Source organism: Sinocyclocheilus anshuiensis, unplaced genomic scaffold (genome assembly GCF_001515605.1).
Source record: "Sinocyclocheilus anshuiensis isolate Anshui unplaced genomic scaffold, SAMN03320099.WGS_v1.1 scaffold737, whole genome shotgun sequence".
Classification (NCBI taxonomy): domain Eukaryota; kingdom Metazoa; phylum Chordata; class Actinopteri; order Cypriniformes; family Cyprinidae; genus Sinocyclocheilus; species Sinocyclocheilus anshuiensis.
The window spans coordinates 273,892-287,908 of record NW_015540908.1 but is presented as its reverse complement, the minus strand read 5'-3'; the positions used below and the strand labels follow the sequence as shown (position 1 = coordinate 287,908).

The window sequence follows — 14,017 nt, the reverse complement described above, 5'->3', positions numbered from 1 at the left end:
TCAATGGGAACAACTCCACCCATTTAGAGCAGTAGTCAACCACAACTAAGAGGTGCTCATTCTGCCTAACGCTCTTTGGAAACGGCCCCATGAGGTCTACTCCAATCATATAACCTGGTTCAACGATGGGGGTGGATTGGAGGTGATTTTGGTGATTTCGGATAATTTGCTCACGGATGGTTTGTATTGTTGGCAAGTGATACATTCTTTGCAATGCTTCCATACATCAGATCTTACACTTGGCCAGTATACCATGTCTAGTAGCCTAAGTAGTGTTTTGAGTCTTCCCAAATGACCACTCATAGGATTGTCATGGGCATAATGCAAAAATTCTTTGCGTAGATCTGAGGGAATGATGAGTTGCAATTTCTGACCTGTTTGTCTGTCTGGCACGCTCCGGAACAAAATACCATTTTCAACCATGTAATGTACACGAGAAATGTCTTGGGACGTCTGTGATGTTACCTTTAAGATAAGCTCCTGGATCTCTGGGTCCTTTTGCTGTGCGGCAGAGATACTAGATATGTCCACTGGTAGGTTGGTTGGTAGGTTACTGGATTTGGTAGCTCTTACTACCGCAATGATGTCTGAGGTTAGTTATTCTGGTGCCCTGGATAACACATCAGGCACTACATTGCAAAGGCCTTTACGATATTTGACTGTAAAGTCATATCCTTGTAGCCGTATTGTCCAGCAGGTAAGTCGCGATGAAAGCTTAGGTTGTTGAAATACCCAAGCGAGTGCAGTGTGATCAGTAATGACCTCAGATGTCCTCCCTTCTAGATATGGTCTCCATTTTTCAACTGCCCAAATGACTGCTAAACACTCCTTTTCAGATACCGAATACGACTTCTCTGCTCCTCGGAGTAGTCTGGATGCATATGAAATGACTCTTTCTCCATCCTCCCTTTCTTGGGTAAGTACTGCACCCAGTCCTATCTCGCTTGCGTCCGTTTGCACCCGAAATGGTCTATTGAAGTCTGGCGGTAAGAGAACTGGTGCCTGAATCAAGTCCTGTTTTATGATGTTGAAAGCTCGTTGACATTCTTCTTCCCAAATCCAGGTGGACTTTTTTTGCTTGAGTGCATGTAAAGGTGCTGCATTCGTTGAGAAATGTGGAATGAAACGGTGGTACCACCCAGCTAATCCCAAAAATCTCTGCACATCCTTGAGAGACTGTGGAGTGGGAAAATTATTGATGGCTGAGACTTTGTTGGGATCCGTCTTAACTCCCTCTGCTGAGATTATGTGACCTAGGTACGTGATGTTGCGTTGCATGAAATTAAATTTTCTGAGGTTAAGTGTAAGTCCAGCATTATGTAAACGCTGGAATACCTGAGTGAGATCATAGATGTGCTCCTCTTCATTTTTGGAGTACACGACTACAGTCTTTGTATGGATTCAAACACCGTGTCATCAACGGTAGGTGTGGGTATGGCCAAGTAAAAGTAGACTGATGAAGAAGAATCTTGCGTCATAAATGGGAAAAAGTGGTTCACGTCCTGGCTACTTACAGATGGTAAACCATATTGGGCTTTACTGAAATCCAGCACAATCCCAGAATGCAACAAGAAATCCATTCCTAAAATGACTGGTACTGTTAAATCTCTGTCTTTCAAGATAAACAGTGTCAAGGTAAATCGTTGACCCTGCACTTCACAGTGCCATGTCACCTTTCCAGTAGCTGCTTGCTTTTGCCCATTGGCTAACACAAATGTCTGGCCCCTGCTTGGCTGACTTGGTTCACCCTTGCTCAGTTGATTCCAGACGGATTCTTGAATTAGACACAATGAACTACCGGTGTCCACCATGGCCAGAAAAAACCTATCACGCAAGACTATAGGTATATTTACAGTTTGATGCTGCATTTTGATGGACTGCACCACTCTAGTGCTTGCGGGCATATGTTTTTTCTTTTGCTCTTCAGAATTGACCTGATTCCAATATTTTTTAGCTTCATCAAAATCACGTTCAATTTGTGTCCCAATTCTTACAAGCTCGCCAACATTGGTTACGGTACCTCTTAATAAACTAGCCAGCCGGGGATTGCAATTACGTAATATGGCTGTTACAAAACAAAGAGGCATTGAAGGGGTCATGAACTGCCCTTGTACTGCCTTTTGTACTGTTCTCTGTGGTCCACTTATAATGCTATCAAGATTTTTGCATAAAAAAAACATCATAATTTAGAAGCAATAAGCTATTTTCTGTCCTATTTTTAACCCCCCTCATCAGAACGCTCTGTGTGAATAGGCGTGGAGGATTATAGACTCGGAAGTAAATGCCCACTGGTCAAAAACGCATAAAAAAACGCTCATATCAAACAATCTGTTTAACAGACAAAGCAATAGTGATCGCATAAAGAAAACAGTCAGTCACACTTGTGTTGTGACATGACCGTCAGATTCAATATAATCGGCACAGCATCGTTTTTTAGTTTCAGTCATTCTGAAAATCCTGTGTCAATTTGTGCTTTGTTTGTAAATGAATCCGCGGTAACGTGGATGATGCACACTGGTGATGGTTGAGGAGTACACAATAAATACACAATAAAGCGCTATATAAATGCATCATTCATTCATTCATTCATTCAACATGAAGTGAACAAAGGACCAAGTTCTTATTGACGCGTTAAAAATAGTTCATCCACTCTTTCCTAACATTGGGATCAGAAGGAAGGCAATGCAAAGAATATTTTTCCACAACTTGGCACTGCACAGCGTCTTGTTGTCTTCAGAGCATCTTTATCGTTTGGTTTCTGCGCAGACCTGCGCGTTCGCCTCTCTCATGCGTGAATCGGGGGGCGGGGCTAAGCAGGCAGCGCTGTAGAAGCAGGCGTTGATGATCTTCTGTGGAGGCGGTGCTTATCCACACTATTACAAGTTTTGATATGAAAATTAGTTTTGACTTCTGAAACTTACAGGATGTTTTTTATAGTACGATGACCTCTTATGTGTCAAAAGATCAAGGGAATTTTGGTTTCTCAGTTCATGACCCCTTTAAATTGATCAAAGGTGGCAGTGAAGACATTTATAATGTTACAAAATATTTGTTTTAAAGAAATTATGTTCTTTGAACTTTGAACGATTTTCAAAAATTAGAAATGTATCTTGAGCAGCAAATCAGCATATTAGAATGATTTCTGAAGGATCATGTGACACTGAAGACTGTAAATTCAGTGGCAACACTTTATTTTAAGGACCAATTCCCACTATTAAGTAGTTGCTTATTAGCATGCATATTACTAGCATATTGGCTGTTTATTAGTACTTACAAAGCACATATTGATGCCTTATTCTGTATGGTCATATTCTAGATCATTAATCCTTAAATCCCACACCTAAACTTAACTTAAACTTAACAACTAATAAGCAGCAAATTAGGAGTTTGTTCAGGGGAAACTCTTAATAGTGAATACATGTTCCCTATTATAAAGTGTTACCAATTCAGCTTTACATTTTATATATTCACATAGAAACAATTATTTAAAATTGTAATAATATTTATCATTTCACATTTTTACTGTATTTTTGATCAAATAAATGCAGCCTTGGTAAGCAGAAGAGACTTCTTTCAAAAACAATAAAAAAAATGGTCACACTTTATTTTATGGTCCAATTCTCGCTATTAAGAAACCATTAACTATGACTTTTGCCTCAATAAACTCCTAATTTGCTGCTTATTAATAGTTAGTAAGGTAGTTAGGTTTAGGTATCAGGTAGGATTAGGGATTTTGAATATGATCATGCAGAATATGTGCTAATTAACTAATAAACCAAGCCATGCCAATATGTTACTAATTGGCATGCTAATAAGCAAGTAGTTAATAGACTTTTGAACTTTTGCAGTGTTTTGCCATGAAATTGAAACTGTTAAGGAACATTGAGGAATGACACATACAAACTGAACCAAATATTAATGGAAAATGTTTTAGCAAATGTAAATATTACTGTTTATTACGTTTTTTTATGTTGTTTTTATATTTATGCAAAAAAATATATGTGACCCTGGACCACAAAACCAGTCATAAGGGTCAATTTTTTGAAATTGATTTACTTAATATCCTAATGATTTTTGGCATAAAAGAAAAATCTATCATTTTGACCCATACAATGTATTGTTGGCTATTGCTACAAATATACCCCAGCGACTTAAGACTGCTTTTGTGCTCCAGGGTCACATATGAATTGTATATTTTCACTGTATTTTACTCTATCATATTCAGCCACGTTTGTAAGTCTGATCTGAACATCATCTCAACACTGGCTGGAGAGCTTCTGAAACAGCAGCAAACAATAGAACTAAGTGTCTTCACCGTTAACTGTGAGTTCACCTTTGACCTTTGGCTTGCAGGTGCATGTGCTGAGGGAAGTGGCTGCCATGGCACTGGAGAAGCTGGGTGTCTCCTGTGAGCTCATCGACCTACAGACAATTTTGCCTTGGGACACAGAGACTGTTTGCAAGGTATGATGTGAATGCACATGCTCGCTGGGATATTTCAAACTAAAGGGATAGTTCAGTCCAAAATTAGGATGGTCATTTACTTGCTGTACAAAAGTATGACCTTCTTTCATGAAGCACAGAAGGAGATATTTTCAGAAGCTGCTCATTTCTAAACAATGAAAGTGAAAGGTTATTCAGGCTCTTGAACTCTAAAACCTATCATTCCTATATATAATTATATTCAATATACTGTAGGGAAATATAGTCTGTATCAGTAAAATATATTTTTTTGTCTTTTTTTGTTCTTTTTCCTTTTCAGTTTGGTGTCTTTTCCCATTTTGTTAATGATTTTAGTATGCAGATGTTTTCGGACAGGTAAACTATCAGTTTTAGCAGCATGTTTGAACCAGAAACGAACTGAGTGAACCAATTCCAGTTTGCCTGAAAAATCCCAGTTTGCCTGAGGCTCTGGTTTACAGGTCATAATGTTGTAACTAATCTTCAGTTTCTTGCACAGACTGATTGTTTCGCTTCATAAGACCTCAATAATAATATATCGTCAGGAGCCACAGATATTAATATTGTGTTGCCTGCGCAACCCCAATTCCAGAGAAGTTGTAAAATGTAAGTAAAATCAAGAATCTGTGATTTGTTAATTCTCTTTAACTTTTATTTAATTGAAAAAAGCACAAAGAAAAGATTTCCAAAGTTTTCACTGACCAACGTAAAAAAAAAATTGTAAATATGATATGAACAAATGTTGATTTTGACGACTGCAACACACTCCAAAAAAAGTTGGGACAGAGGCATGTTTAACACTGTGTTACATCAACCTTCCTTTTAATTACAATGTTTCATTGTTTGGGAATTGAGGATACTCATTGTTAAAGTTTTGCAAGCAAAATTTTTGTCCAGTCTCTCTTGATACAAGACTTCAGAAGCTCAGCAGTCTGTGATCGTCGTTGTCTGATTCTCCTTTTCATGACTGGTCATGCATTTTCAATAGGAGTCAGATCTGAACACATTCACTCTGTCTCTACGAAACCACGCTGTTGTAGCACATGCAGAATGAGAGCTGGCATTGTCTTGATCTAATAACCATGGACTTTCCATGAAAGACATGATCATGTCTGGCAGTATATTTCTCTGAATGAACAACGCAGCAGTGCCGCATCTAGTGGCTTCAACTGGACAGGCTAGCAAAAACATTATAATGCATCGACACTTACATCGTCATCGCATCTCGTGCGCCGCTGATAAGACTGCCTCCTTAACGCACACCTAAAATTCGAATGCAACTTTTCTGCATTCGAATGTGGATTTTTATTTTAAATTCGACAAATATTCGAAATTCTAATTTTTTTTTGACAGCCCTACCAGTCACCCATGATGTTTGCACCAATGCAACCCCATACCATGACAGAAAGTCTGGATGGTCCTTTTGGTCTTTGGGACTGAGAACTCTACGTCCATTTTTCCCGGAAACGAGTTGAAATGTGGACTAATTTGAGTACAGCACACATTTTCACTGTCTTTTTGACTATCTGAGATGAGCTCTGGCCCAGAGAGTCCGGCGGCATCGCTGCATAGAATTGATGTATAGCTTTCTCCTAGAGTAACAGAGATTCAAGTTGCATTTCTTGATGCAGCAGCAGACTGTGGTAAATGACAGTGGTTTTCTAAAGTACTCCTGAGCCCATGTGGCTATATTTAATACCGCAGAATGATGGTTTCTTATGCAGTGCCATCTGAGGGCTCAAAGGTCATGCATATTCACCTGAGGTTTCCTGCCTTGTCCTACATGTACTGTGATTTCTCTGGATTCCCTGAATCTTTTCACAATATTATGTATGGTACTTGGTGAAAGACTTAAACTCTTTGCAATTTTGCATTGCGAAATGTGATTTTTGATTTGTTTGACACTTCTCTGGTGAAATTTGGCACAAAGTGATGAGCCATGATGCAGCTTTGCTCGCAAAGACTGAGATGCTCCTTTTATACACAAACATGATAACTTGACCTGATTCACCTGCTTACTGTGAACTGTTTCAAAACAGTTTAACATGGATATTCTATAACCTTTTCACTTTTATTTTGCCACTTTACCAACTTTTTGGAGTGTGTTACAGCCGTCAAAAACAAAATTTGTTCATATTTACAAAATACATTTACGTTGGTCAGTGAAAACTTTGGAAATCTTTTCTGTGCACTTTGGTCAATTAAATAAAAGTTAAAGAGAATTAACAAATCACAGATTCTTGATTTTATTGCATTTTACAAAACGTCCCAACTTCTCTGGAATCGGGGTTGTATATGCTTTATTTGACTCTCAAAGTGCCGGTAGCTGCTGACTTGACTTCTTATAAGTTGCCATGTAATGTGCTTTTCACCGTATGGTATTTTCCCCAATAGAGCTGGCGATTCAGACAGTAATTGTAGTGACTGGAGCAGTGTAATAGAGTAGCAGGTCTTACTGAGTCTTTGCTGTAGCTGATTGTTTTGGCAGTGTGATCAGGGAGGAGATGCAGATTCTCATGGGTTGTTTGTTGGAAAGCAGCTTCTTAAATAAACATGAAAGCCATTAAACTGCCCGCATGAAACTCAATCGTGTGTTTACTGTAGAGCACTACACAGTGTTCACCGGACTGCTGGGAAACCACGTGCTAGAATTTCACCCTTGAAATGATATTTTTGACTTTTCCCCATCAATTTGTACCTTATCTCCTATATTTGCTCCACACATGTGCGTCTGCGGTTACAATGTTTGGAAATGTTAGACGTAATATATGAATGTCTTTGCGTTAGATTCACAATATCAATTTGAGTGTTTGTCTCAAATGCAGCATCTTTTACTTCACTTTTCTTCGTTTTCAACTGGTATTTTTGTGGTTTTTAATGAATGTATGAACTACATGTGTAGTTCATCACATTAACTATAGACATGATCTGCTAACAACAAACAAATGCAAAGTCACACAATACTGATCTTATTTCTAACTGTGCCGACTTTGTTGTTTAAAAGTCTGCTCTTTGATATAGTTCAAATAAATACAATTTGGTTTGCTAATCTAATGCAGTGATATTCATGTGTAGCTTAACATGTGCGTCCAAATGCAAGTGCATCTGTATATCACACACATGTGCCATTATTTGGTAGCAGCTTAGAGTAACTTTGTAATTAAGCAATTTGCCCTGAACTGGAACAACTGAAACAATTGAGGAATATGGTTGTTTCTTCATGACCCAAGAAAATGCAGTTGTGTTCTATTAACTCCTATAAAGTCAGTATCAAAGTGCAGAGCAAAAACATTTTGAATCCAGATGTGCATGGAGCTTCACTGAACGAAGCAAACAAACATGCAGATCTCTGAATGCTCAGTGAGTTTGTTGTTGTGGGACCAAAAGATGAACACATTGACCATTCCAGTAAATAACAGGAGACATAAAACGCAGGCCAGCATTTGAAGATTGATGAGAACTTTAAAATGCACTTCTAAAAGGAAAAAGGCAGTAAACAAAGCTAGTTTTGTACCATGTTTATTCATTTGCCGTGTATATACTGTATGTGTGAGTGATGTGTCTGTGAATAGCATAAAAAAAGAAAAACTTTGTGAAACTGGTAAAAAGCAATTCACTTATGTTTTTTTGGGGGGGGGGGTTGTTTTCAATTTTTTTTTTCTCTGGTCTTGTTATACCATTTAAATGCATTTAGTCTCCCATGCTTTGTCATCTGTGGAAAAAAGGAGTCTTTTTTTCCCATATCAAGATTGTCAGTAAACAACAACCTAAATTTTTTACTTTCTGTCTGTTCCTGACTCAAAGTTGATATTTTTTCAGGAGACTTGAAATATGGCACGTATACTGACCCGTTTTATGGTATTTTATCTTCTTTTTTTTTTTTTTTTTTTTTTTTTTTTTTTTTTTTTTTTTTTGAAAAAAAAAAAAAAAAAAAAAAAAAGTAAATGATGACAGTATTTTCATTTTTGGTTGAACTAGCCCTTTAAATCTTAGGTTTAGATTGGGTATAGTGTTCATATAAAACTAAATTATGACTGTTCTTTGTGCATGAAACCATGACTTATTAAAAGTGGACTTCAGGGAAACAATAAAATGATATAATTTTTCTTTTTTTTTTTTTTTTTTTTGTTACTTTTTTTACTTTTTCATTTTGGTGTCTTCGTTTTGGAGTCCTCAGTCACTGTCATTATACTAAAATGCAGAATGTGCTTTAAAAGTTTCCTTTAGTGAACAGAGATCATATGGCTTTGGAGTAGGGCTGCACGATTAATCGAATGCTATTGTCATGCGCATCTTGTCAGTAAAGCCGGTTCTGTGATTAGTGGTAAATCTCCAGCACGTGCTTTCAGATGGAGCAGCAATTACTACAAAGAGCCGTAGTTCACTGACAAGCTACGCAAAATCGCGTTCATAATCGATTATGATTATGAAATCGGAAGAAATCGTTCTGCGATTATGACAGCTGTTTGCGTAGCTTGTCAGTGAACTACGGCTCTGTGTAGTGAATGCTGCTCCATCTGAAAGCACGTGAAAATACCACATTTAATAACATGTTTTTACTCCAAACTCACTTCATAACGACAGTCGAGTGTTTGAAATAAATCCTTCTGAGAGATGATGTGGCTTCTTAAACAGAATAAGGCACGCAACATATTTCATAGTATTCCAAGCAGTGATAAAGGCTATGTCGATTAGAATTGCATTATTATATACTTTATTATAATAAAAATTATAATAAGACAAACTCAGATAAACCATATATTTTCGTAGTCATGTGTTTATTAGTCACCTTGAATTAATGAAAGCAGTTAAATCTTCTGTTTATTCAGCAACCGCTATGGGGATTTCCTGATTTATTTTGCAAGAGTATTTTGGAGTTTTAGCACGAGAGCGCCCTCTGGCCTTCGGATGGAGGTTTACTACTGATCACAGAACCCTTGTGTATATGACACAGATACCCATCAACACCACTAGATGTCCTAATAAGTTTCAGGTTTAAGTTTAGGACTCTTCACAAGCTTTAGAAATCATTGGAAGAGACAAGAGCCTTTGGAATCACTATTGGATTATGATTTATGTGATTAACGATTAATGAATACTGTTTGGATGAATATGAATAAATACTTGGGCCTTATTTCAACCCTGAAATCAAAAAAGAAAATTTAAGTAGTTTTGCACAAAAGATGATGAAACCTATTTTATTTTAGTGCCATAGGACTGTTTGTATGCAAAAAAAAAACAAGATCTCATTCAAATGATTCTGTTTGAATGCAGTGTTTTTTTTTTTTCATTTAGCACAGACATAATGTGATACGTGTATTGTCTTTCCACACTGAGCACAAAACTGTGTGACATGACAGATGCAGCCAATCGTATGTGATGTTTAATATTCAGCTGTTTGAAGTGTGATTTCAGACCAATCAGATTTCACGGTGGGCAGAGCTACCCAGCATGATGCAGTAGAAATAGAGACCAAAGGAGAGACATGGATGCAGTTAGTTTGAACAAAACATTTATAATGAAGAGAGCTTACCAGTTTATGCCTGGTATAATTATTATAATTAATGTCACAGTGCAAAAAAAAAAATGTATTGCCTAAAATAGGCTTCCTTTTCTTTGTGCAAAACTGTGGGTAAATGTGTGGATTTAGTGTATTTTCTTGAAGAATTTGCTGTGATAACAGAGCATTGAGATGATAAAGTGGTAAGTATGAGGTTTCTGTCTTGAGAATAGATATCTGAGTTTTAATTTCATCTTGAAGTTCTCCACCAGAGAGAAGCTCCATAAATCCGTCACTTTATAAACACTATTTTAAAAATGGAAATTGTAGCTTATTTCTTCCATGGTCCCAGTTTTCTTCCTCCATGTGCCCCGTTCTTTCGTTGTGAAGTTAAATATCGTCTGCGTCTGCTGGACTCCATGTAAAGAAGGCTCACAAACTATATGCTGTTTGAAGTTTTACTGACGGCTCACACTTGATGTGTGTCATCTCAGAAAGTGTCATTTCAGCTCGCCGGAAGTCTAGACTGGGTTGCAGCAGACCTTATGGTCTCGTATAAAGTCACATAGACTGCTTCATAAACTTTTTGTACAGTGAATTTCTTTTGATTGCAAATGGATTTTTAAAAAAGTCATTATCTTGAGAGCAATTTCTAGGCAGTGAAATATACATTTGACATGACTTCATTAAATTCAAGGACAATTTTACATTTATTTTACTATATATTTTTAATGGAAATCCATATATTTCGGCCTAAGTGTAGGATTTATGTGTTTGAATTGCATATTCAATTTCCATCCATTTGGATTACACACAGAAACAAACTAATAGATTTAATGTGATAAATAAATGAAACTGAAAATTTTTCTGCACTTAAAAAAAAAGACATGGCATAGTTTAACTATTTACATCTACTGTAAAAGTGATTTTTGTAAAAGTTGTAGATAAAACAGATTTTTGTCTTTAAAAGAAAATACTATTTTTTTTAGACATTCTTCATCAAAATGTAATATTTAATTCAATGTGTTACTTTAATTGTGTTACTTGCCATTTCTGTGTAATTGTTTTATCCATCCATCCCCATCCCCATCCCTATCCCTATCCCTATCTCTATCTCTATATCTCTCTCTCTCTCTCTCTATCCCTATCCCTATCTCTCTCTCTATCCCTATCCCTATCTCTATCTCTATCTCTCTATCTCTCCCGTATGAATAAAGCCATCGTGTTCTTTCTCAGTGAAAGCCAAATGGTGGATGACTTGATTGAAACTGGGTTGATAATCAAAGACACTTTTGTACCTGTATTGCCTCTGTCAAGCCCATCCAAGAAATTTGTTTTATCGAACGTACCCCCGTTTGTTAAAAATGAAAAATTGGAGCAAGTACTCCAAAGGTACGGCAAAATAGTGAGTCCTATTAAAATGATTCCACTCGGATGTAAAAATCCTGATATTAAACATGTAATGTCTTTTCGGCGTCAGGCTTTTATGATTTTGAATTCTCAGAGTGATCCGTTAAATCTGTCGGTGAAACTAAGCATTGATGGCAAAGATTACACTATCTTTATTAGCTCAGACTCGATGAGATGCTTTGTTTGCGGTGCTTTTGGACACGTTAGACAAACTTGCCCGAATCGAGACAGGCCGGCAGGCCTTCCTGCGGCTCCGGCTGCAGATGCGGAGAACAGTGGGAGGGTGGCTGGCGCGGATGTTGCTTTGGCCACAGGTATCAGAACCCCAGCCGAGCGAGGCGTTGTCGGCACTGGGTGACTTGCCCGAGAGACCGGCGCTGGTTGCCTCTAAAGACGGCCGATCTGGAGAGAGAGGAAAACACAGTATAAGTCCCTGAGCCAGTGGTGGGACATTGGCAAAATTCAAATCCAATTGTTTTGCCAGAGTTACTCTGCTTATATTAAAAGTTCTTTGGACAATAAGATGGCACAGTTTGAACAAGAGATACTTCAACTCAATATTGAAGGGGACGTTGTTGTTACCACTGAGTCTTTGGAACGCAACAAATTTCTTTTGCGGAATCTATTGGAGGAAAGAGCCCAGGAGATGCTTATTCGTGCAAGATTTTTAACTTTTAATAGTATGGATGCTCCTACGTCTTTTTTCTTTGACCTGGAGAAGAAGACTGTGGATAAGAAGATTTTAGGCTGTTTGAAACTTCCAGAGGGGAGGAGGATCACTGATGGTCATGGGATTATTTCTTATGCACTGTCCTTTTATGAGGATCTTTACAGAGCTGAACCTTGTGATGAGGAGATGGCTGATCTTCTCCTTCAGGATTTACCTCAGTTTTCAGAAGGGGAGAAATCTATGCTTGATAAACTATTGACTTTTGATGAACTATCTGTAGCTGTTCAAGAGATGTCTTCTGGCAAAGCTCCAGGATTGGATGGACTTACTGCAGAATTTTATAGACATTTTTGGCCTGTCATTGGAAGGGATTTGTTTTCTGTTTTTATGGAGAGTTTTGAAAGAGGGATACTTCCAGTGAGTCTACGTAGAGCTGTGATCACTCTATTGACTAAAAAGGGTGATCTCGAAGACATCAGATGCTGGCGTCCAGTCTCTTTACTCGGAGTTGACTATAAGATACTTTCAAAGTCTTTAACTAACAGAATTAAACTCTACATTTCCTCCGTGATTAATGCAGATCAATCATATTGCATTCCAGGAAGGACTATTTTTGATAAAATTTTTTTGATTCGGGACTTGATTTCTTTTGCTAAGATACACAGTGTTAACATTGGATTTGTCTCTCTGGACCAGGAGAAAGCTTTTGATCGGGTGGATCATGGATTCCTGTTTAAGTGCCTTGAGTCTTTTGGTTTCGGTCCATCTATTATTGCCTACATAAGACTCTTGTATACGGATTCATATAGCATGCTCAAAATTAATGGTACCCTGACAAGACCTTTCGGAGTAAACAGAGGCATAAGGCAGGGGTGTGGTCTCTCAGGAATCCTATATGCCATTGCTATTGAACCTTTATTGGTTGCGCTAAGGAAAAAGCTGGGTGGCATATCAACAGTGTGTCCGTCTACCTCAGATCTGATAACTGCTAGACTTAGTGCCTATGCTGACGATGTTACTGTTATCATTAGATCTGCTCAGGATGTTATGGTTTTGGGAGTGGCTCTGGAGGTTTATCAGAAAGCCTCCTCCTCTCGAATCAATTGGCAAAAGTGTGCATCCCTTTTAATGGGTGAATGGGAGAATGAGGGCCATCCAGTACTTCCGCAGAACTGTTCTTGGAGTCTGGAAGGATTTAAAGTGCTGGGAGTTTTCCTTGGGACTGACCAATATATTCAGAAGAACTGGGATGGTATTTTTGAAAAAGTTTCTGGACGTTTACAAAGATGGAAATGGATTCTGTCTCAATTGTCATATAGGGGAAGAGTGCTCATTATTAACAACTTGGTAGCTTCCATGATGTGGCATCGCTTAAATGTGCTTGACCCACCAAAAGATTTGTTGCAACGTCTGCAGAAGACTTTTGTTGATTTTTTTCTGGGATGGCTACCATTGGCTTCCCCCTGCTGTCCTTTATTTGACAGTGAATGAAGGGGGCCAAGGGTTGATTGATTTGGCAGCCGAGGTTAAAGCTATGAGGTTAAAGATGGTCCCCATTATTTGCATTGATAGAAGGTTTACTTGGGAACTTGGGTTTTGTTTTTAACAAGACACTTTTTATCTATGGATGTAAGTATTCAAGAGTGCACAGACAGCAGTGTACTGTTGCAAACTTCATAATCGGACAAGCCAAACTAGCCATTTGGAAGTCATGTAGACTGGCTGCTGAAGGACGAAATATAAATATTCTTCCGCTTTTTACTGCTTTGGTGCAATAAGAGTGTAACATGGATTCTTTCAATTGACAAATAACTTGCTTGAGTTTGAGTTCAAATGGTGTGCAAACGGAGCTTTACTGACACTTTGTGAGGATGGGGAAATAATGTTTAATTGGTGATATATGGTTGTTATTTTGATTAGGAGGTTTTTTATTTTTTTATATGTATATATATGCCTGCTGAACACATTGCAATGTG

At 37.8% G+C, this 14,017-nt stretch overlaps 1 protein-coding gene across 2 annotated transcripts in view; it reads left to right on the top strand.

The window, feature by feature from the left end:
* LOC107689156 (2-oxoisovalerate dehydrogenase subunit beta, mitochondrial-like) overlaps positions 1-14,017 on the top strand; it is a 78,951-nt gene that overhangs the window by 25,166 nt on the left and 39,768 nt on the right. Inside the window, exons 8-9 of one of the 2 annotated variants that reach the window (XM_016487071.1) lie at positions 4,354-4,464; positions 4,798-4,818. In XM_016487071.1, the coding sequence (XP_016342557.1) occupies positions 4,354-4,464; positions 4,798-4,818 (132 nt within the window). The remainder of the gene's footprint in view (positions 1-4,353; positions 4,465-4,797; positions 4,819-14,017) is intronic. The other variant, XM_016487072.1, reaches the window with a different exon arrangement.